Source organism: Rattus norvegicus, chromosome 11, assembly GCF_036323735.1.
Source record: "Rattus norvegicus strain BN/NHsdMcwi chromosome 11, GRCr8, whole genome shotgun sequence".
Taxonomy (NCBI): domain Eukaryota; kingdom Metazoa; phylum Chordata; class Mammalia; order Rodentia; family Muridae; genus Rattus; species Rattus norvegicus.
In genome coordinates, this window is record NC_086029.1 from 79,030,708 (window position 1) to 79,055,813 (window position 25,106).

The window sequence follows — 25,106 nt, forward strand, 5'->3', positions numbered from 1 at the left end:
AAAGCTGTGACCTTGTCAACGGTCAGCCTCTCTGGTCAAGTACTGTCTGGGGAGAGACAGGACGATCTTCCTTCTCTGAAATATCCACACCCAGAACTGGGTAGAGAAGAAGAGCTGGGTTGGGCTGGGGTCCCCAAGGGTAAATGCATATGTCCAGGCTGGAAATGCTGGCTGTCTCACTTCTTCAACTCATGGGGGACCAGGATAGGAAAAGGCTTTTGTTGCTTGATCACAGGGCCACATAAAGGAGACCACGGGACAGGACCCTAGAGAAGCACAGAATTGGGCTCCCTGCAGGGAATACTGCTGGGAGGAGGGACTGGGCAGAGGGATGAGCATGGCCTTGGGGGACAGGCAGATCACAAGCCAGCAGCTTGCTTGTCTGCAGCAGGCAGGCCTTGGCTGACATCCAGGCCTCCTGGCTGCTCTTCACTCACCTGTTGCTGGTTCTCCCGCTGTGAGTGGAGCCGAGCTTGGATGCACTCCCGGGTCTCCTGGAAGGCCTGTCTCTGGGAGACCTCGGCTGGGTAGTGAGTGCACACACCCACGATGTTGGTGCAAGAGAAGATGAGGACGTTGGAGACAAGCTGCAGAGGAAGAAGACAAGCCTGTGACGCTCAGGAACACAGCAGGCATGGACACTGGAGCCTCCAGACCCCAAGGTACAGAGCATAGAGTCTACACTGTAACAAGTTCACACTTGTTACAATGTACCACAATGTAGCCACTAACGAACACACACCAATGGGGTTAATGCGAGACTAGAAGAGGTCAAACTTAATCATCGAGATTCTCTAATGTTTTCAAAGATCTAGGCTTGGTTGGCCTGTGATAGAGGAACAGAACCTAGGGACACAGAGTCCCTGAAAAAATCATATCAAATATGCCAGAGATATCACAAATTAAAATGACCTTCTGGATAGAGCAGGAGGGTACCAACAGGAAGGCTCCACAAAGGTAGTGAGACTTGACTTTTAAAAGTGTGAGTTGGTATGGCACAAAGGGCCTCTGACTTATTACTCTAAAACTTGGCTCTTGTGAGTCCAGGCCACGGGACCACGATGGGGAATGAAACTGGCCAGTGGGTATAGGAGGAGGCCCAATTCCTTCTTCCCTGGGCTTCCATTCTCTGCACCAGCCAAAGGTTACTGACAGCACCATATGCCAGCATCTGCCTTCTCCCTACTGTTCATGGTCTCCCCACTCCGTGCTGACTGAGATGTGTGTGGAAGAACATTTCCGCCCTGCTGCTCAGCAGACCCAAGGCTAAGTGTCCTTACTGAGAGACTAAGGTGAAACTAAACGATACAACAGACCCCAAAAAGGCAAGAGAAAGCCACCTAACAAGTCCAGTGAGCTGAGGATCTTCAGAACGGACTTGGCAAATGACACTCCATGCATACAAACATACTGAACTTGGTCCTCCTACCCTTGCCCTGAGGCATGTAGAGCAGAAACTTGGGCCTGTGGGAGGTGGGAGCTCTTCAGTTTCACTCCTAAGCTCGTTACTCTCCACCCCAGAGCACTAAGGCCAGCCCTGCATGGCCAGCCCTGCATCACTCGCCCCCAACACTGAGTGAGGAAGGTGCTTATTTATATGACTCTCAGAGCATTACTCAGGGTCCCAGCAACTGGTATAATACAAGACTCCCATTGTCTGCCTTCGAGTTGGATCTTTGTATGTCCTACATGGAGGGTTCCTTGCTATACTCTGAGGTTGTGTTAGCCACACATCCTCTCCAGCCCAGTGAAGGCACAGAGGCCGGGTGGGCTCATGCTGGCTATGGTGCCATCTGTCTCTAGAGCTGACCCAGAGTGTGTCTGCTCTGCTCTACAAAGAGAATTTCGCTCTCACATTTCACAATCTGGCTTCCCCACAGCTAAAGATTGCTCTGAACCCCATGGTAGGGGCAGGGGCAGTTGATCGGTGGCTCCAACTTTGCTGGCTAATGCTACCATTACCAACTCCTAACAACCTCGAATCTTGGCATTCATGGAAAGACATGACACTGGAAATCTATTTATGACATGGAAGAAAATCCCACTCCATGGCCTCTAGTAGCCCACCTAAAGATCATTACATATGGATGTTCAAGTGCCCCTAAAATGTCTACTATGGTGTAAGGAGGTAACTAGACCAAAAGAATGGATCCCTCATGAGTAGGCTTAATGCCTCAATGGAAGAGATGCTCATGTGTTCTCTTGCCTTATTCCCCATTGTGTAAAGACATGAGAACCCCAAAGAGGATGTTCACCAGAACCCAACCATGCCAGCACTCTAATCTCAGACTTTCAATTTCCAGAATGAGAGGAGCAAATGCCTAGTCTACGGTACTGTTGCCGCAACTCAGACAGACCATCTAAGATGAGGAGAGGTGCAGTTAAACGGAAGGAGAGCCAGCAATACAAAGCAGAAACCAATTTACATCAAGCAAAAAGGTGGAGGGAGACAAGGGCTTAAGTGGAGGGGGATGAGGAGAGCCCTGGGCAGGTCAGGGTACGCTGAACATTGAGAGAAACGTAGTGAGGCCATCAGTCACCAGAAGCTCATAGTCCTTGAATAAGTAACTCAGGTTCTCCAGAAATCCACAGAAGGAAAATATGTAGCTCAGGTTGAGAGAGCCAGACCTAATCCTAATACAGGGGAACAATTAGAGATTGTTGAATCAAAATGGAGGAGGAGCACACGGCTTCCAGGACGCATAAGGCTAAATTCAAAGGGGATAGAAGGTAGTTTAGGGCATAAGACAAAACAAGAGAGAACAAAAACCTGGTTGGGGCTGGGGTCAGACAAGGCAGAGCTGACACAGAAAAACCCCAGGACAAGAAAAGAGAAAAGAGACCACAGCCTTCGGTATAATCAGTACAATGACCATAAGTCAATACCCCAAGAGCAGGTCACTGGGAAGTCACTGAGGCCACTAAGTGACAGCTTTAGACATGCAGAGGTGAAAGCTGAAGGCCATGCTAGCTATGGGAAGTCTGTGGAAGGAGACAGGAGATGCTAGGCAGCAAAAGCAGGAGCACTACAGAAGCATCTGGAGAAAATGTAGAACCAAGGACAACACAACCTGAGGGGAGTTATCCCAGTAATGGAGGCTGGTTTCAACTTCAAGCATCAAGCGTTTCTCCATATTGATAGAATAAAATAAAAAAGAGACATGGAGTTACAGTAGTTACTGAAAAAGCCTTTGGCTAAACATACCATGCATCCATAACTTAAGGGGAAACCCCACCAAACCAGGAACGGAAGTAAAGTCAATCTGACCAATGACGCATACAAACACAGCTAGTACCCTTTCCTGGGGAAGACAGATGCTCTCTCTAGGGCTAAGAAAAAGTTATGGATGTCCCTGCTTGTCATTTCCATTCATTGCAGTGCTGGAGGTCCCAGACCATGCAATAAGACAGGAAAAAGAAAGACATACAGATTGGAGCCAGATGCGGCAGCATATGTACACCTGAAAGCCTAGCTATTCAAGAGGCTGAGGCAGGAGATCACAGAATCCATGAGTTCAAGACCAACCAGGGCAACATAACAAGACCCAAATGAAAGGGGGTAAGGAAGGCAGGAGGGAGGAAGGGAGGGAGGAAGAGAAGGAGGGAAGGACGAGAAGGAGGGAGATTTTGAGGAAAAAAAGCACAACACTATTTGAAGTCAGTATAATTATCTATACAGAAAATTCTAATGAATCTAGGAAACCATGACCATTACTAATATGCAAGCATATGCAAGCCATAGTCTATAAGACTGATTAAAAAAAAACTGGGTTTTTTTTTATACAAAGGCAATGAAATATTGGAAGTAAAACTTGGTAAAGTTCCATTTACATAGCATTAAAATCATGAAAATAATGTACACTATATATCTAACTAAATACTTCCTACAGAACACTGGTGACAGGAATAGCAGGACTTATTTTTAAAATGGAGGGTTTTGTCTTGTATTAGAAAACAGCGCCGTCAGTTGTTACCCGAAATGATCTTCACGTCCAACATGGTCACGAGCAACGAGAACAGGCAAAATAACCCAAGCTTATTTAAAGCATTACACTTCAAGACTTATTATAAGGGTTCAGTAATTTAGACAGTATAGATGTATGTAGGTCAATAGCATAGAGTTTAAAATAAAATCGTATATTAATGGGTGGTTGAGTCTTGACAAAATAAGCAATTAATTAAAGGGAGAAAGATGAGTCTTTTCCAACAAGTAAGGCTGTGACAGTTGGCTGTATACATACAAAAGAATGGAACTTGGGCCCTATATTATACCATATATAAAGTTAGAACGAAGAGGAGGGAAGATATAAGCCCGAGAGCTATAACTATAAAATTCTTACAAGGAAGCATACAAATGCATTTTGTGGCTTTTAAAAGACAGATGTCGCATATTTTCCTTCATATCTAAATCCTAGCTTTTCTTTTTTTTTTATTTAAAGATTTGTTTATGTACATAGGGGTTTTGTCTGCCTGTCTGCCTGTATGCCTGCATACCAGAAGAGGGCACTGAATCGTGAGCTGAAATGTGGTTACCAGGAATTGAACCCGGGACCCCTGGAAGATCAGCCAAGTGCTTGTAATCACTGAGCCATCTCTCCAGCCTGTAAATTCTAGCTTTAAATTTTTACATTTTGCCGTTGAGGTAAGTGTAGAGGTCAGGAAGCTAGAAAGGGCCTGTGATAAGGCCTCAAGTCAGGAAGGGGCTAGAACACAGGTGACATAACCGTAGGAGAGAGCTCTGGGGACTGAAGGCTTAAGAGGGGTTGGGGAGGGGAGTTAGAGAGAGGAAGGGGTGGAGAGTAGATTAACCAAAATTAAAAATGTGCAAAAAGCCTTATGGAAACTTATTGCTTTGTAAGCTAGTTAAGAAAAAATAAAAATGAAGGACCTTGAACAGAGGTACCCTGCAGATGCAGACAGTGTTTTCCCAAGAAGACATAACATTAAATGAAAATCTCAGTGATGCTGTGGTTATTTTTCTGTAACTCATTGTCAGAGAGGATCTCAAAACATCACAGGTTACTGTCACTGCTTTCTCTGCCCATCACAACCCTCTCGCCAAAGGAAAATCCCATCTTGATTGAGGGACATAGAGGAATCTAGCTGACACTAAAAACTTCCTCCGGACTGGCTACTTGTCAAAGTGCCTACAAGTGCTATAGAGTCTCTGAGGGAGAAAAGTGATCAATGATCACACCCAGTGGCGAGCACTGCTTGCACAATACCGACTCACCAGGCAAGATCTGCCTGGGTGCAAGAGAGGTGTGACGGTTTTGGGGCAACCACTTTCTGATTGTGTTTGTGGTCGGCACCACAGGAGAGAACTCATGTCTAGTACTGTAAACCTGGTTAAAAGCTCAGGGCTGGGGGCTGGGGATTTAGCTCAGTGGTAGAGCGCTTACCTAGGAAGCGCAAGGCCCTGGGTTCGGTCCCCAGCTCCGAAAAAAAGAACCAAAAAAAAAAAAAAAAAAAAAAGCTCAGGGCTGGGGAATTCAGGGACCTGGAGGGGAAACAAACTACAGGTGTTTGGCTAACTGGACATGATGTCAAACAGCTTTCTGAATATTTACGTTTGTACACACTTGTTAGTGCTACTGACAACCTTGGTCAGATGAGTTTCTTTCTGCAGTGGGAAGCAGCCAATATAGACTCGTGGCTGGTTAAAGTGTTGGGAAGTCTGCTCAGTCTTAAATGGGACATTATCACACTGTACAACCCTAGCCAAGGCTTAGGGACCATCAAGGAAGAAGGGGTGGAGAGAGTGTAAGAAGCGGGGGATACGGGGAGGGGAGAGTTGTGAGAGGCTGTCTTCTGGGTATGACCCAGCCATCATTAGCAGCCACTGGTGTCTGCATCGATCACATCAAATCAGACAATGAGTACAGTATGAATGCTGGGAACACACATTGTCAAAGAATAAATAATAAACATTTTTGAGACAATATGAGGTAGTTTGAGTGAGAGATGTCTCCCATAGGCTCATGTATTTAAACACCTAGTACCTAAGGGATAGCACTGTTTGGGGAGGTGGAGCCTTGCCCAGGGAAATACATTGCCAGGGGCAAGCTTGGAGAGTTTAGTCCTGCCCCATTCCAGTTTGCCTTCTGTTCTATGTTTGTGGATAAAGATGTGATCTCCTGATTCCTGCTTCTGCTGTCACACCTGTCACTTGTGTCCCTGCCTCACCTTGTCTCCTACCCCTGCCAGGACAGACTGATCCTCTGGAATCATAAGCCGAAATGTTTCTTCCCTAAGGTGTTTCTCGGTCATGGTCTCACCATGTAACCCTGCTGACCTGGCGCTCAGTATGCAAACCATTGGGCTCAAAATCAAAGAAATCTGCCTGTTTCTGCCTCCACGTGCTGAGATTAAAGTAATATGCCATTGCATAAAAATATTACAAATTAAAAAAGTCTGCATGGCCTCACGTTTGGCAATGATTCCTTAGATGTTACATCAAAATTGCAAAGGATAAAAGAAAAAAGACAAAAGTGAAATTTGTTAAAATTAAGAGCATCTGTGCCGGAGAGATGGCTCAGTGGTTAAGAGCCAGATGTCCTGAGTTCAATTCCCAGCCACTCCATGGTGGCTCTCAATCACCTGTAACGTGATCTGACGCCCTCTTCTGGTGTCCAAAGATAGCTACAGTGTTCTCACACATAATAAAATAAATTTAAAAAAATTAAGAATATCTCTCAAAAAAGTTAGAGAAATGAAACAAGCCACAGAATGGGGAAAATATTTGCGAATGATACATCTGATTAAAGTGCTAAACTCAAGAGCAACAAAGAACTCTTGAAACTCAAACATTAAATAAACAAATTGCTTACCTTTTTCAAAGAGCCCGAACAAAACCCCAACTAACTAGACAGCTTATTCAGTAGGCTACGCGGATGCCATATGAGGACTTGCAAAGGCATTCTCCCGACATCAGCAGCCAGCAGGGAGAGGTCAACTAAAAGACTAATGAACTACTGCTGTCACCACAAGGATAGCCAAAGCCACTGTAAGTTTAAAATGGAAAGAAAAGAAGACAGCACAACTATACCAAAGACAGAGATGTCAGAGCCGGAAATCTTATACCTTGATGGTGGTGGAATAATATGGCCACTTCCGGAAACAGTTGTGGAATTTTGGGTAATGTTAAATGTGGGCTTGCCCTGTGACCCTGCCATCCCCACCCCTCCACCACACCCCCTCTTAGGTGTTTATTCAAATGAGATGAGAGGATACATTGATGCAAAGAATCTGCACTTGGTTGTTCATGGACACCAACACAAACACAGAAAGGAATAAACCTCTTCTGTGCTTTGTCTGAATCAACCCAGATACACCATGCAAAAATGAAAGAAGCAGAGGTGCCCAAACCTGGGGCAGCCGGATTCTATAGATAGGGCATTCTGGGAAAAGCACAACCACAGGACTACAAAGAGACACATGTTTATGCGGGGTACGAGTGTGGTGGAGTGTTGATGCAGGCAGCAGGAGGAACTCACTTGGGGTGATAAACTGTTAGGTATCTCTCTGTGTTGGCGCATACATTTCTGCATGCATGTGTTGAACATGTAACGGATGCTTTCTGTTGTATGTTAAGTTACCTTGGTAAACAAGAACACTAGATCAGATCTAGGAGAGGGGGTATAAGGAGCTGGCTGGACAGAGAAAGGGTAGATAGGTTTTTATCTTTCTAGGGCCAGAAAGAGAGGCCACAGTGGGTTTTAAGACATGACTCCAAGGTAACTATCAGCAGGCTGAGGCTATGGTCTGTGGGTCCTAATCCCCAGGTCTCAATCCTGCTCTCTCCTGCTGTAATCTAGCCTTTCCTGCAGCCCAGAGGCCAATAGCAGCAGTCCGTGCAAATCCAGATAAAGCGGTGGCGGTAACCCAATCGGGTCCAAATGGCTTTGCTAAGCACTGTACCTCTGTTTTCATCTCTTGTTCACTAAACACAAACCAGCCAGGACCGAGATGGTGCTGGGGTTTCAGGGTCAGGGAGAAGATCAGTGGGGGTGGGGTGGTACAGGAAATGGAACTAAAGAGAGAGACACTCAGCTTGCCTCCCTCTCACTACCCACGGAGAAGCAGGCTGCTGTGTACATGGGTCCTCACTGGTGCTAACCCACTCTGCAGGTATTCCTCTAGGGTTATGACTGGAGGGGAAGCACCAGTCAAACCTCCTGGAGTTCTGCTTACAGGCAGCTGGGAGCCTAGTGTACCCATGACCCTTTGGACACAAAGGATGGCCCATGCAAAAGATGCCTGGCTCCGCTCCACTGACTCGGGGATCGATAGAATCTGTTGAGCGAGCCTCTCCCCGTGTCTCCATGGAGGCGAACAGAGTAAATGCAAGGGCAGGCTCTGTCTTCTATAAAAGGCTTAATTGGTAAATAGTCATAGGTGTACGGAGGTAAAGACTGCCGAGACTGCGAAATGACAGGGCTGTTGATCATCCCCACACTGACTTCAGGGGACGAATTTAACTACATGGGGACATATGCGTACATATGTACACGTGTATGCATGTGCGGACAAGATCCTCACATACATTACACCAAGTGGAGTTAGCGGGTTCTCACAGAATAGCAAAATCGCAGCTCTGCATCTGCCCTGCTCCCTGCTTTTCACACAAGCTTTGTTTGCAGCTGCAATGGGTAGACCTGGTCCTGGGGACCTAGGACCTACCTAGGACCACGTCAGGAAGATCCTTACCATTGGAGGACTGTTTGGAATTCTTTTCTGTGGGGAGAGGCCTATGAATATTTAATAGTTTGCAAGCATCCACACTTCTGAAACCCCATCTCTGGCCGCCCACATGCTGTGGTTTGGTTTGGGCCATGGTGTAGATTACAGCGCTGGGTTTGTTCGCTGTCGCCTTGGCAGAAGGCAGAGAGGAATCCCAGCGGCTGGCCTCAGACGGTGCTGTCCGTGCTGAGGCTCATTCCTTAGCACCACTGCAAGACACAGGGCAAGGAGAAACAAGCAGGCACAGGCAGAATGGAAGGAAAGAGACCCATGCTAGGAAAGACCCTGTGCGGTTTTCTCTTTAGCCTGGCTCCTGCTTCCAACTCTCAGCTATGTATGTGGTTAATTGGCTAAGGTGGTGGCCATGATGGTTATGATTGTGTAGGTGGTGGTCGAGATGGTGGTGGTGGAGGTGGTGGTGGTGGTGGAAGTGGAAGTGGTGATGATGGTGGTGGTGGAGGTGGTGGTGATGGAGTTGGAGGTGGTGGTTGTGGTAGAGGTGGTGGTGGTGGTGGTGATGATGATGGTGGTGGAGGTGGTGGTAGTGATGATGGTGGTGGTGGTGATGGAGGTGGTGGTGGCACTAATGGAGGAGTAAGAGGTAGTGGGAGTGGTCAGAATTCCCCAGAGACTCAGATTTCACCATTTGGCAATTTAGGTCAGGAGACAGGTTGTTCTGCTCTTTGACCCTTAGCCTGTACTTTTCAGTGTGAATCATTTTTAGCAGAAGTAGATCCCATGCAACATAAGACACTGTGCTTTGTTTTTCTGAAACTTAGGCTGAACGGAGGGACCCAGGTTTTCCCTGGCAATCCTAGCCAAGAGCCTTTACTAGCCTTACCTGTCACTCCCAGCCGTGCAGTGTGCAGGCCAGCCCCCATCATCACCTCACCTGTACTCTGCCCCCACTGTAGGGTCAGCTGAAGTGTCTTTGTGCGTTACCGCTTACTGTCAGAGACCTTCCCAACAATGTGCAACCAGAAAGGAAAAGTGCCCTTTTCCTTACCCAAGCCGCCAGAAGCTAGGTGACCTCCAGACCCTGGGGCTGAGGGACTGGTCTCCTGCTACAGGGAAGGAGAGGGACCTCTCCCATAGGTGTGTCCTCCCACCTCACTCTATAGACAACGGTTACCATTCCTTCCTGTTGCCAGCAGCTCCCAGTTTACAAACACACGAAGCTAACAACCGCGTGAGTTCCAAGTAAAAGGAGCTGACGAGCCTGCCAAAGCATCTCTCTCCCACGCAGGCAGTCCTTTGTCCCACACAGTAGTGGTGGGAAGTTCAGGGACTGCAGTAGAATCCCATTAAGATTTCAAATCAAATAAAGGAAGGAACGATAATCTTAAATCATGAGCTCAGTCTAACAGCAAGGCTCCTTGGAGACTGCGCCGTGTTCCACTAGGTACTCAATGCCTTTTAAGAATATTAACATATTTTTAGACTTCTTGTTTTTAAGACACTGGTGACATCTTTAAAATCATCCCCCTGCAAAGAATAAAGATACTTTGGTGGTGGTGGTGGTGGTTTTGTTTTTTGAAGCAGGGTCTCTTGGCTGGCCTTGAACTCGGAAACATCTACTTGCCTCTGCCTCCTGAATTTTGGGATTAATGATGTGTGATACACACCACATCATCTGTGCTCAGGAGCTTCTGGAATGAGCTCTTTGCATGCACAGGCACATCGGTGCTTACATGTCATATATGTATGTATGTATGTATGTATGTATGTATGTATGTATATATGTATCCATAGGGCTCTGGACCAAAGAGCAAGCCCACCTCTGCCAGCACCTCCTTCTCTCCGCTCTGGCTAGCATGTTAGCATCCTACTACCCTGAGATTGTCACACTCATCTGTCAGCTCGAGAATGTCCCAAGAGCCAACATGTCTCCTGAGGGGCTTCCAGCCTTCCTATGTAAAGACCCTCGAAGAATACATCAGGTGTTTTCCTATGCCCGGACACTCAGGACTCCCCACAAGCAGAAAACGGAAACCCTGACTCCTGCATTGCTGTTAATCACCTACAAGTCTCACTGTGGATGTTTCCATCTCATCACCTACCCCAGCCTATCAGTTATCTCACTCTCTCTGGAAAATGTCACTTCATAGCATGAGGGTGTTAATGCAACTATAACGTTACTAAGATCGAAGCATGAATTACTGATAAGTTAGGAATTAACACCCCCTGAATACATCTTAGGAAGCCTTAGAAGCCCACCTCATAGCATGGGCAAGGTCTATCGCCAATACCTTGTAAAAATGTTAGCAGAAAAAGAGAACTGGAGAGATGGCTCAGTGGTTAAAGCATTTGTCGCTCTTCAGGAGAACCCTGGTTTGATTCCCAGAACCCGTGTGATGGCTCACAGGTATCCATTAACCCCATTCCCAGGGGCTTCAATGCTGTGTCCTGACCTTCCCCAATACAGGCAGTATACACACATGCATGCAGGAAAAACACTCCGACACACGTAGAAGTCTAAAATAATTTTCAAATGTTAGGAGAAACAAGACAGATCAAGACGAGGTGAAGAGAGACAGGCCTCGTGGAATGATCGGAGACAATTTGCAGGCTGAGAAACACTTTTCACATAAAACGTTTCATATCTCCTCTCAAATCCTGTAAGACAAACAAGCCGGGCTCCATCACCCAGCTTTGCCAGTGAGGAAGACGGAGGCTCTGCCTGAGGTAACAGACCAAAGCAGTGGCAGAGCCAAGATCACAGCTTCATCATTCCAAGCTCAGAGCTAGTACCACGCCACTGCACTAAGCTGTTATTTATCCCCGATTTAATTTAGGGGCAGTTTTGTTTTATTCTATTTAATAAAGAACACTCAACTTTCTCTCACCCTGTCATAGGTGCCCCAGGCTCTCTTCACAGACCCAGGTCACATAAAGAACTACTGATTAGGTGGGGGCTACTCGCAGTCACTGCCAGATTGGACCAGTATCCTCGGGAACCCTGCTGCCACATCGCTCTCCAAGGCACCCGCTGCTGTGAGTGAGAATGGCCACCACCTGTCTAAGGAGGCCAAGCCTCGCTCTACCTGAGCTGCCCTGAGTTCTCAGTGTTGCAAAGATAGAATTTGGTTACCATGGAGTTCTCAAAGTGTGCGATTCAGCACTTGAGTGCATTCACAGAGCACCTGCAACCTTCTCCCCTAAAACGTGTGCCCATTAGACTCCGCCTTCCCACACCCACTCCGCGGCAGCTCCTGTCTGTCTCCACATATTTGCCTATTATGGCCTTTTTATATACGTGGAATCAACCATGCTAGGTAGCTTTCACAGCTGACACTTCTCCCTTAGCAGGGTATTTTCCAGACTAATCTGTATGCTAATGAGTAGCAGTGCTCTGTTTCTTAGGATGGCTACATAGTAGAAGCATGGATTAGTACGTTTCCCACCATCAGCTATGGACCTGTGGGTGGCATCCGGTTCTTTGATACCATGAACAATACTGAAATGGCCAACATTAATATGCAAATCCCTGCATGGGGTTATGTTCTCAGTTCTTTCAGATACAGGCACAAGAGTAGTGTCTGGGTAGTGTGGTAATGGTATTTAACTTTTATTTCAGGACACCCCCCCCTCCCCATTGTTTGCTAAAATGGTTGCAACATTGTATCGCCTTAGCGCCAGTTAGGAGAGAACCACTTCTTTCTTTACAAGTTTCCCCTCAGCCCTTGTTCATTGTCTGGTTATCAGGTGTTTGGTTTTGTGTTTTATGATAGTCACGTTAGTGGAGGGGGGGGGTGACGCTATCTTGCTGCGGTTTTGAGTCCCTCAAATTTGTAAAGCAAATGGTGACAACAGGTGACAATGTTTATCCCATGCCCTGCACAGCTCTACACTTTTTATCTCTGATTCCTGGGAACACCACAGACTTTGTATAGGAACCCCATAGAGAAAACATGGCTTCCATACAGCAGCACTTACTGAGACAGGACAGCCTTGTCATTAACTTGTCCCAAGCTGATCAGGTGCCCTGAGATGAACATTGAGCTCATCCCTGGGCCATCCAGCCCCGACCCTACAGGACCCCAAAGCTGGTAAGTCAGTGATGTGGGTGTGACAGAGAGGACATGAGGCAAAGGTGTCCTAAGCTTCAGCCTCTCCTGTCAAGCTAATCTCCCAAGCATTCAGTGAGGGATTGGGGCAACCAGGTGAGGCCATAGCCTTCATCTGCAGAGAGTTTTACAAACCCTCCAGAAACAGGTTAGGGTTAGCAAGGATCAGCAATGCAATGATAAATTCTTCTGAGTGAAAAAACTGCCGGGCCGTGGTGGTGCACACCTTTAAACCCAGCACTCGGGAGGCAGAGGCAGGCAGATCTCAGAGTTCAAGGTCAGCCTGGTCAACAGAGTTCCAGGACAGCCAGAGCTACACAGAGAAACCGTGTCTCAAAAAAACAAACTAAAACAAAAAAAGAGAAGAGGAGGAGGAGGAGGAAGAGGAGGAGGCAAATGAGTTAGAAAAATAATACAAAACCATGAACTCTTGCAGCATTTTGTCTATAAAAATACAATGTTTTCCTTTTCGTGCTAGTATTAATAAGAATACAATAGGATCAGCCTCTATGAGCCCCCCCTTCCCAAATCTTAGCAGTAGCAGCACAAAGCAGCAGAACCTTTCAGGAAAGCAGTCTAGTGAAGAACATTTGAAGAACCTTAAAGATGTCCAAGCCCCTCGTCTGGCAGTCCTGACAAAGACACCTGTGCCACAATCTAGGCAGCTTCCTATCCAAAGAAGACTGTCCCCTCAAAGGGGAAATACAGTTAGACAGTGAACAACTAAGGATCGGTTAAACAAATATGGTACAGTTGCGTGGAATGCCTCAGTCTTTAAGCTGTCTCAGTTGAAGGAAATTTAGCAACATAGATGATGTTTCCAAAGGTAATAATATCAAGGGAGGAAAAAGAGACTGTAGTAGCATACAGTGAGAACAGCAGTTGTTCAAACACATGCATGTAAAACACTAATGCTAGTACAATGCCTCTTCATGGCAAGATCGTAAGTCTTCTTTTCTCTAGACCACTAAACACTTTTCCATCAGATAGCGTTCCTCAGGGAGAGTAAGACAAACACATACACAGCAGGGGGAAAGGTTTTGCTTTTTATGATGAGCGAGGTAGGCTGAAGAAAAAGACTCCACCAGTGGCAGAGATGAGGCAAGATCTCAAACATTCACGAAGCCAGGCAGAGCAAGCCAGCGGGGAGAGGAAAACCGGACTAGAAAAGACAGTCCCAGCCGGGCAGAGGAAATGAGGAAGGCTGCACGGAGTTCAGAGGGACGGGCCTGCATCAGAGCCTCAAAGTGAAGAGAGGGAATCAAGGCTGCACGAATATGCCAGGGGGAACACTCAAGCAGGGATAGAGGAAGCAAGACTACGGCTGTTCAGAGAGCCAGTAAGCTCCAGATAGCCAAAGGTTAAGACTGGATCACCAGTTGATATTCTGTGTCAGGGGAAGAAGCCGGCACATGATGTCAAAGGTCAAAGTCATAAAGATTCTTGTGGGCTACGTTTCCAAAAGTATAAAAGTGCAGTGAATTTTCAAAGTATAAAACGTGCCTTCATCATAGAAAACTCCAATGCCACAGGAAAAAAAATAAATAACCGCCACCCAAAGATGGCCGCCATTAACAGTTCCTTTCGTTCTCTTTTCTGGCCTTGCCTTTCTTTCAGTGCTGTCTGCTTTGCTCTCGTAGGCTGTGCTCCTACGGCTCACATCATCCAGAATCCTGCTTTCCTTGCTTTGTACTGCAGAAGAAGCATGCTCCCCTAGTGTCCCAGCATTGAACACTGCCAGTGTTCTCCAGGGCAGTGTGACCCAAGCTGCACGCTAGGTAGAGAAATTTGACAGTGGGGAGAGCTGAGAAAGGAAGATGCTCAGGGTAGAGAGGCCAAAACAAGCCAAGGTACAAACAAGGGACGTAGCCACGTGGGCAGAATACTCTGCAAGCATTCGGTGGGCTTTGGGTTCAACCCCCAGGAGTGCAGAAACTGGGTGTGGTGGCTCAAGCCTGTATCCCTAGTGCCTGGAGGTGGAGGAAGGATGAGCAGACATTCAAGGTCATCTTTGACTACCCGGTAAGGTCAAGGCTAGAGGGGTCTGAGTTGGGAGCTGACGTCTCCAGGGAAAGGGAGCTTTGGCTTCTATCTATTCAGGGAGGGGATAGTTTGGGATAAATGAAACATTGATTAAAAAAAAAAAACAAAGAGAGAGGGGTGCATTGGGGCTGGAGAGGTGGCTCAGCAGTTAAAAGCACTGGCTGCTCTTCCAGAGGACCCAAGTTCAAATTACAGCATCCACACGAAGGCTCACGACATTCTGGGATCCACTGTCTTCCTCTAGCCTCCGTGGGCATTGGACGCACGTGGTACGCCAGATACCACACACATGCGAAACACACCATACACATAACAAAATAGATAAATAAACGTTAAAGGAAAAAAAAAAAGATCAGGTTTGCTAGAAGCCAATGGGAGAAATTCAGTGGAGGGTAGGGAAGCCAGGATCGGGTGCTGTGGGAGACATTGGCCTCTTTGCCCACAGGGGACCTCACAGAAAGATCGGGTACAAGAGAGGGCAGCCTTGGGGGCTCAGCAGAGGTGCAGGGTGAAGGCCATTATCTCAGGGTCTTCAAGAGACTTGGGAGCCAAGGCTAAGAATAGCCACAGCATGGAGAGGGGGAAGGGAGAGAGAAGAGAGTAAGGCCCCCACAGAACTATGCCATCCACCACAACAGCCACATATGGCCATGGGCACTTGAATAACTTGTACCTCTGGGTATTTTGTGTTACATGTTTGCTTCCTTAGCTGATGAGAAAGCTAACACAGTGCCCGTGGCTCTCCTTAAGTTCTTGCTGGACAGTATTGCTGCTGAACAGAGAGAAAGCCGGCGGAGGGACAGACCAAAAGCTGACTGGCAGAATAGTACCCTAGTCGGTGACTAGTGGCCCACTGTCAGGACACAGAGTGGCTGCCTCCCTCCATCCCTAGGGACCATTTCTGAAGGCCCAGATCCCACCTGTCTGATTCTGAGCAGTCTTCAGAGGGCAACGTTAATGGCAGCTCTCTTTGCAGCTTACAGAACAGCAAATGAAGCGGTAGAAAGGGGAACTGGTGGCTAGGGGCCTAAAGATCGAGGTTAGACCTAGGGGTCTAGCCTAATCAGGCAGGGACATGTGTGATGACAGAAGTCTTCAAGCTTATGTAGATACATTACTAAGCTAAACACCAGCTTCTCTAATGTGCTGCAAAGTGGGAGTGTTTGTGGCAGTGTCTGAATTTAGACCCATGGTGGGGAAGGGACATTGAAGCCTTCTGGAGGCCACTGTGTCTAAGCTTGGATCTGAAAATAATGAACCCTGTGGCTCTGGGCAAGCCCCTTTCCATGGTAAACATTGGCTTCCATGGGCATAAAGGAAAAGTGTAGGGAATCCTCAAAGGACTTTGCCACCTGGGAAAAATCTACCTGGGCCTCTGACCATGCAGGAAGGCAGATTGCAGTCTATTCATATGATAAAATACAAGATGTTACTTATATAGGATCCTCTGAAACCCCGAGTTTCAAATTGCCTGTGCTCTACCCCTGATGGCTCCCCAGTGCACCACTGTATTGTAGCACAATGCCACAGCCCACACCCACCTGGCCCATCCTGGATCTGTGGGGAATCCCAGAGGAAGCCCAAGCCCTTCAGAATCAATGCTAAGCCAAGACTCTACTTTACCACCCCGAAGTTGTGGGAATCACGAAGATGGGGCAGTACAGAAAAGCAAATTCCCACATCAGATAGGGTTTGCGGGAGGCGCTGTGTGAATGAGAAGCTCTGGGGCTGAGAGGCGCCTTGGAAAGGCTGCACAGCAGCCTCGCCCACCCACCAACGGCTTCTGCAGCTCCCTGACCTCTGGCAGAAGGAAGAGTTTGCTCTGTGGCCTGGCAAGAAGGTTTGTGGGAGAGAAGTTTATTTATAATCCAAGTGCAATAAAGTTTCTCTCTTCCAAAAAATCTCAACTTGGAGAACAATTATCCTCTCCCAGGCCCCGCTTCCTCCTCCTGCTTCCACGGAGTCAGACAAGCGTTCATTGTTCTGTGTGAGCAGTGGTGACAGCTGAGGGTGATGGGGGCGGTGGGGGTGGAGGAAAAGGGTTCAGGGGAGGGAAACGCAGCCCCACCTAAACGCCAAGTTCCTGCTTCCATCCCACAGGTGAAGGGCAGCCCTTTCTAAGCTTCCCCATGCATTCCTAACTTTTCGCCCACCTCTAGACACCTACATTCCTTCCTCCCCATCCCCTCACCTCAAGGGACGGCAAGAGTTGTTTTCTCATACAAGCTCAAGCTAGCTTCAGATTTATCCAGTAGCGAAAGATGAATTACTGATTCCCCTGCCTCTACTTCCAAGGGCTGAGGATACAAGCATACGTCATTACCCAGAGGCGATGTAGGCACTGGAGATGCAACCCAGAGCCTCCTGAACTCTAGGATAAGAATTCTACCAACCGAGCTACGTGCTCAGCCCCGGCCAGTCAGAATCTGGGGAGGCTTAAAAGAAAAATCACTGAAGAGAAAGGGAAACGTCCAGTTAGCCATCTCCATCCAACTGCAAAGGGAGAACGGACTGAGAAGTTTGAGGGAAGGTTGCTCTATATGAGGTCCATCGTCTCATGGACAAAAGGGTGGCTGGTGTTCCTCACACTAGGCTGTATCACCAGCTCTGCCAGGTACTTCAACAGGGAATTATGGGTTCTGTGAATGCCCGAGGCAAGGAGACACAGTGGATGGAATGCTATTCTGAGAGCCAGGACATGCCAAGTCCAGCCTTGTGACTTGGAAAGGCACGAAGCCCACTGGAAGCCATGTAGCCTCCCTCCGTCTCTAAGATAGTGCCAGTGACTTCTGATAACAAGAGAGTGTGCACAGGTGTCACTGGTGTAATGCAGAGTGGGTTGGGGCTAGCAATGCTGACACTCCCAGTGACCGCCCCAGAGAGAAAGGGCTGAAGATTCCCGGGGCCTGGCTTGGCTTGGCTTCTGTACTAACCTATCATGTCCCCGTCATTCAGAACAGAGGCGAACCTGCAGCAGGTACCCACAAACCCTTGTCTGCTAAGCCAATCAGTGAAGTGGGAATTGAAACCTAATGGATCCTTTTAAGGTCTCAAATATTCCAGCTTACCCATGAAGAACGTCCCAGACCTGCAGTCAGTGTTACCTGACCCTGATTGCGACATGGGGGCCCGGAGGGGTTTCCACCTGTGGGAGTGCCCAGAATTGTGTCAAAACCAAGCCAAAGTTGCTCAGATGAAAATAGTAACTCATACAGCCACTAAGGGCTGAAGAAGAAATCTTCCTGAGATGAGCCCTAAGACCTGTCTGTGTGTCCCTGAGTCAGAGGATGGCTCTGAGGGCTAGTGGAAAGGCTGGAGAACAGCAAAGGATCTGAGCTGGATCAGACTGTGAGCTTCCACCCCACCCCCACCCCAGGACTGGCCGATGTGGCCAGATCCTCCCCTCTCTAGGTCTCAGGAGGTTCCTTCTTATGTAAAGCAGGAAGAACACAGCACATGGCTCTCAGCTGTTCCCTGAGGACACCGACATCCTGGGTCTGTGGGACTCCTCACCATGATGATTCAGCTTCTCCAAGCAAACCCATGGCACTCTGCCCTGTCTCTGGCAGCTGTGTTGCCAACAGGAGGCAGGAAGGCGAACGGGCTGGTCCTGAGGCTACCAGCAGCACCCTTGGCCTGCTGTTGGACGCATGAGGAACCAGACTCCCTTAAGGCCAATGAACTCCTGGCCTGGGAGCAGAGGGCCAAGCTGTTAAATTGCAGCATTCCTAATGGAAACCCAGAAAAAGCACAGGGACGGGAGTGCGGCTAACATCCCCCTGTATGCTGCCTGTCTTCCGTGCTCCCTCCACCCCAGAAGATATCCACAAGGTCTCTGGAGGCCTACTTCATGGACTGTATTCACAACACCTCTTCTTTAGGTAGGTAATTTAGAACCTTCTGGTTTAAAAATAATAAATGTGTTTAAAGGCTGTGACAGAGAATGGTAGTTGTCCAACTAAATTTATTGTCCCTTCTTTCCAAAACAGTACGCGCTTGCCAAGCGTGACTCAGCGAGACAACACTGCCTAATCGGCCTGGCAGCTAGGTGTGGCCATGTGATGGTGTTCAGGCAGGGGTGTGAATGGAAGGGACACGTGCGGCTCCCACGTCATCGCTCATCCCAACTTCACACAAGCCCCACTCAATCTGGCCCAGCAACCCCTGACTGCCATTTTCTTCTAGACTGGAACACAGTCTCCAACCTACTTTTGACGGTGTGTGTGTGTGTGTGTGTGTGTGTGTGTGTGTGTGTGTGTGTGTGTGTGTGTGTGTGTGTGTGTGAAGAGAATGGCCTCAGGTAGCATAGCAGGACCATGAAGGCAAGACTGCTACCAACCTAAACCAGCCACATGGGGACTATCGCACAGAAGAGGTGAACTCCTTCTGAAAGCCACCCTACCCCGTGACTGTGACAGTATCTCAAGCTTGACCCTCACTGGCAAGCTGCAAGCAGAGAGTTTTCCAGGAGTCTGCAGGTAGCAGCCTTCCCTCCCCCGGTCCCACTTTGTCTTCCTTCTCCTTTCTCCTCTTTTCTGTGAACAGCACACAAAGCCAGGGAAGGCAGGCGTGGCTGGGGAGAGAAGACACGAAAGCCTTTCCAGACACTGCCGAAGGCTTCTGGGCAGTAGTCCTGACAAGAGCTGGGACCGAGCCCAGAGACAAAGCAGACATGGAGTTCATGAAGGAAGGAAGCTCACGGTGGCTGAACTCTGCAGGTGGGGAGACAGGGCCCTGAGGAAAGAGAACATGGGCTCTGCAAAGTATCAAGGGATGAAGCACAGTGTGAGAACAAGCAGAGCTCAGGCCTCAGAGAACCCAAAGCCTAGGGTCTTCAGGACTTCATGTGACGGTTCTGAGTAACTTGGACTTGAATTCCTCACCTTCGAGACAAGGACGGTGTGAGCTACTTCTTGGGCACTGTGTAGACTCAATAATTCGGTCATCTAAAAGGTCAGTGAAGCAATTCTCCATTGCCTGTCCAGGCCTGGATGGAGGGAAAGCAAGAATCTGGGAGCCCCCAACTCACACACACAGTGCCAATCCCCTGCAGCCAGGGGAGATGAGACCATCAGTTATTTGTCAAGTGTCTTGAGGCATCAGGCTCAAGGCTGGGTGCTTCACTGGAGTTCGTCCCAGGAAAGTGACTTGTGACCAGACACAGACCCTGACCCAAGCTGCATTCCAACCCTATCTACAAATACCGTGCACAGAAGCTCAGCTTTTCTCTCCTGGGCTTGGAAGACTAAACACCAACTCTGTGCCCTTTGGGGTGACACTCTGGGCTATTCTGTGAAGGATTCCAGAGATGGGACCACACGCATGAAGGCAAGGGCCCCCTTTCTCTGTTCAGTGGCCTCTGGAGACTCTGGTCAGGGCTGACAAGACAACAGCAGAGAGACTGAATGTTCTCCTTACCTAAAGGTCTTTGCCTCATGTGAGAGCCAAGGCCCAGCCTTCTCTGGAGGCTGTCAGCAAGCATAGGCTAGCCCGGGCCAATTCAGAAATCTTCTTCCTGGGCTAACAGAACTCCAGTACTTCCAAACAGCAAAAGTCAGGCCTTCAAGAATGACCACCCCACAGGTTCCTCATGAGGTTGAGGACTGAGTGAGTGAGGGGTCTTTAGAAGGCAGGCCAAGCAGAGTCCCTGAGGAGGGACGTGGATGTGGTTCTGCCCATCAAGTCTCCAGGTCTTCTGGACTTTTTTCCTCCTTCATATCTATAGCCCAAAAACATGTAAAACAAGCCACCAGACGATCTGGGACAAGATCCCTTATCCGTCCCAGGCAAAGCGTGTACTGCCTTCTGTTGGCCTTGCTGCAGAACCTGGGCTCCTTGACTCCTCAGCCATGAAGGGCATCTGTTTGCCGACATGACGCTGTCTGCTGACTCTCGTCCACGAGTCTCTGTCTCTCTGCTCCTGAAAGTCACGCTTCAGTGCTAGCCTAACACCCCTTCTTACCTCTCAGTTTGCCCTCCTGTGTCCTGACAGAGGGCTCTGCAGCCTGAGAAACCCACCCTGGCTGTTGTGAGTTTCCGTCAGAGAAGACTGCTCAGACACAGGTTTAAGCCAATAGGAAGTCTTTATTGGCAAGCGGTTGACTACCATGGGTGTTTGGGATCCCAGTATAGCCCTGAACTTTTCTCAGGGTGAGTTTTTAAGCACAAAACCCACGTTCTGGGTTGACATACTTCAATGAACAAGAACAGCTAGCCAGAAGTGGAACTACAAAAGCCAGGATTCTATGAATTTTGGTGGATTAGGCCTTTGTCTTGGCAGGTGGTAGTACTGTCTGTGTGCTGAGTTTTACAGCTTGAATGGTATTCCATCATGGAGTCAGTCCTGCTAAGGTCTGGGCCTATGGTAATCCTAGCCATCCGCCATCCTCCCGTCTGCTGAGCTTTTAAAAGCAGCACACACACTCCAGTGTGCAGGAAATAACATAACAATGCCCCATGGGGAGGTGCTAGGGTCCAAGATAGGAAACAAACCCTAAACTCTTATGTTGAAGGTTTGGTAACTAGATGGCAGTGCTATTGACAGGTTATTAGGACCGTGATGGCACTAACTTCATCAATGGATCAGCCGTTGGTGTGTTAGTAGCCACTGATGAGTTTCTGATCAGGCCCTCTGGAAGTAGAGACTGGTCAGAGAAAGCAGGTCACTGGCACATGCCTGTAAAGGGTGTGTCTTGTCCCCCCCCCCCCACCTTCCTACCTGCCTTCCCTGGAGGGACACCGTCATGTCTCTATCGTGCCTTTCTGCCATGACTCGCCACATGGGCCTAAAGGCAAAGAAGACAGCTAGCTATCCAAGGACTGAAACCAAGAGTCAATAAATACTTCCTTCCTTGCGTATATTTCCTGTTGTAATTTTCCTCTTCCCGTAGGCCTTCCTCAGGTATTTTGTCAGTGATGAAATGTTGACCAACAGAAGCAGATTAGCTATGCGGCCCTCGGGGGAGGTCACGCTAAGTGCACCTGGGCGAGGAGAGGGCAGAGTGTCCTTCTTCCGCCTCGTGAAAGAACGAAGTAGAGTTCCTTGAGTCACTCAGACAGGAGTGGAGCATCCAAACCCACGTCACACGCTCTCTGCATGTGCATCCTCTGGGACGAGAACATGAGGATCTTGAGAGGACAGTGGTGTGCCCGTCACCCTGTGACCACCACCACTATATCCCCATGCCCCACACCCATCCCAGGGCAGATAAGCCTGCTGGGACAGAGGATGGGATTAAAGCCATGTCTGAAGTCTAGACCCACACTAGTGCCACAAAAAGGAAAGTGAAAAAAGGAAAACTGGCCGGTCTGGGGATGTGTCAACTGAGTTTTCTTAAGGGGACCGCGTGCACGAAGGCAAACCTGCCTTTGAACCTGGCTCACCTTGGCACTGACCAGCAGAGGAAAAGGCATATAGGCTGTGAGTCCTCGGTAGTGCTGTGTGTGACTGCCGGGTCTGTCTTGTTTAGAAAAGGCTTGAGATCATACTCTGGAAAATGTCCTCTACGGTCAGCCAGGCAGGGACCGCCCTTCCCAGAGTCTACAGCATCTAGAATGCAGCAGGTTGGTACTCGGTAACTATCTTTTGGAGCAGGAGAAGGTGCCCAGTAGCAAGGGCTACTTGGTGTCACCCACAAACTGATAGGTACACAAGGGACACAGATTAGTCTGAACTCAGTCTGAGCCAAAAATAAAGAACAGAAACTGCTCCACACTGGACTGCCATTCCTAACCACCCAGTCCATGGGGGAACCCTTTGCTGGTGATACTGCCTATGCTCTTGCGTTCCTTGATTAGTGAACCCTCCTGGATTGATCCCACCCCCACCCCCACCCACCACCCTATCCCGCCCCAGGGAATGAGGAACTCTCTAGAAGCTGTACAACTTTCACTGGTGCTGTTCTAAAAGCCAGAACAGGATTTGGAAGATGACCGACTGGAGAAAGACAAAGTTACCTTAGCTGTGGGCACAAATGCCCATGACTCCTCATCCCCCAACCCATCTCTGGAGGTGCTAGAGATCTGGGGCAAAGTCACTGACAGAGGAGTGAGCCAGGTCCCTGTCGGGAGACAGTTCAAGCCACTTAAACAGGTTATCCTTGCCAAAGCAAATTTTCTGCCGTGCTCAGACCAGTCCCAGCTCCCATCACTGACACCCGCTGAGCTGCAGACCCCAGCCAAGAGACCAGGAGACCTCAGGTGGCAGAGAAGCGGGCTGGAGTTCTCATCCTATTCCTTCCACAAGTTCTCTTAGACACCTTAGGATAAATCTCTTGACCTTTTGGTTCTTATAAATTCAGGGCAAGTTTCCTAGTATTTGATTTCTCTCTCTCTCAGCGGGTTGTGCCTGGCCTATTCTTAATGCCCTATATTAAGGAAGCCAGTCAGTGGGTGACTAGCATGGTGGGACACGGCCCTGCCTTCAGAGAACTGATAACTAAGGCAGGAAAAAGAAGAGAGAACACACAAGCAGATCTGGGAGTTCAACACTGGGTTCAACCTCAAACTCTGTCTGAGTCACAGAGATCAAAACAGGCATCAAGGAGAAGGCAGAGGTTTGGCTGGGAGCTGGAAATTATCTGTATGAGGTAAAATTTTCAGATAAAACAATTGTCCCCCAAAGTCAAAAGTACAGATGGGTCAGAAAAGAGGCTACGGGAGGGGCCTGGAGAGATTGCTCGGTGGGTACAGCATCTGATGCTCTCACAGAGCATCTGAGTTTGGTTCCCAGCACCTACACAGTGGCTCACCACCATCTGTGACTCAGTTCCAGAGGATCCAGTGTCTTCTGCTGACTCCTATGGGCACCAGATGAACACAAGGACATTTGGGCAATGCACCCATATACATCACAAAAACCAAATACATCTAAAAATTAATAGAGGCCACCACAGCACAGTAACCAAAGCTCAAAGCTGTGGCACTCAAAACAGTCCAGAAGGGAGGCTCTTGTCTGCCAGATGAGAAGCTTGACTTGGTCGCAAGACAGCAGTCACTACAGGCTGGCAATGTAGAAAGGAATTCCATGGCAAAAGTGAGGCTGACCATTGTCTGCTGGCTGCTTACCACTAAAGGTTGGGTGCAGTTACAAATCGTGTGCCATAGACAAGGAGTGAGTGCCACGAGGCTGAGGCCACAGAGCCCGGAAGTGCTGGAGCTGGAACTTGAACCAGGGCTCGCTGATTCGGAAACCCATGCTCTTAACCACTGAGCGACCCGTCCCCTCCCTGATCCCAAGGAGGATCATTTGCCTGCAGTGGCAAGGAGAGATGCCTGTGAGGAACTGGGTCTGAGGTCGTGACTAGGTGTACGGGGGACATAGGGCTGCAAGGGAGAGGTTCATCCCAGGATTCTATGAGGGATATACGGACATGATTTAGAATGGCCTCCCCCCAGGTCCAGGGAGACCTGAATGCACAGAGGCTCTTGACAGTGAAGAGTGGAGAAGCGCCCAGACCACGGAGAAGGCGGCAAACTCAGAACCACAAGCAGAGTGCCCATACCACAGACGTTGGGATGTCTTTCCCAGTTAGGCTCTTCACCATCCCCAAGCGCCTCCCTGAGCACGAGCCTTCACAGATCACCCTCAGGGGAAGGAAGCTCCCAGCTACTTTTAGCCCTTCCAGGGCCCCATCTTCCAATAACACCCTACTACGGTCCCTTCCAAGCGCAGGTTGCGGTCTGAGGGGAAATAGATGGGCCTGCTTAACATCTGTCATCGAGTCTGTATCTGCTGAGCCCCGAGAGGGGGACTTATTTATCAAGTCCGTGCATGTGAAAGTGTGCAAGCACGCGTCAAGAACCTGGAGCTATAAACAGCTCTGCCCTGCAAAGGAAGCACGGTCTCATTTGTCCACAGGGGACGACAAACAGAGGGAAACCAGGCCCTGAGTTTTCCCAGGTCCTTCAGCCAATAACCTCAGCTACAGGAACTGCGGCATCTACGGCTGCTTTCCTGAGGACACACTAAACCCCACTAGTCATCAAGGCATCACCCTAATGACTCAGCCTGTCCAAACTAGGGTCTCAAGAATCCTTCTGGGAAAGGTACCCTGTCCCCAAGTTCCCAGGGCAACCTGTAGATGAAGAGGCAATTATAACTCAAAGTCAGATGACCTGATCTTATTTCTTCAAAAAGAATGTCAGCACCACGGGTTCGCCCCCACCAAATGCTTAAGCTGAGAACAGGCGATGTCCTGGCAGGCTGGCTTTATCCCTCGGCATTTCCTAGAGGGCAACTGTTTTCTCTGCATG

General features: G+C 48.7%; 1 protein-coding gene across 3 annotated transcripts in view; it reads right to left on the bottom strand.

Annotated features, from left to right (window-relative positions):
• Nucleotides 1-25,106, bottom strand: part of Adcy5 (adenylate cyclase 5) — a 146,483-nt gene that overhangs the window by 53,847 nt on the left and 67,530 nt on the right. For all 3 annotated transcript variants that reach the window (NM_022600.2, XM_039088613.2, XM_017598068.3), the window contains exon 2: nucleotides 438-587. In NM_022600.2, coding sequence (NP_072122.2) covers nucleotides 438-587 — 150 coding nt within the window. The remainder of the gene's footprint in view (nucleotides 1-437; nucleotides 588-25,106) is intronic.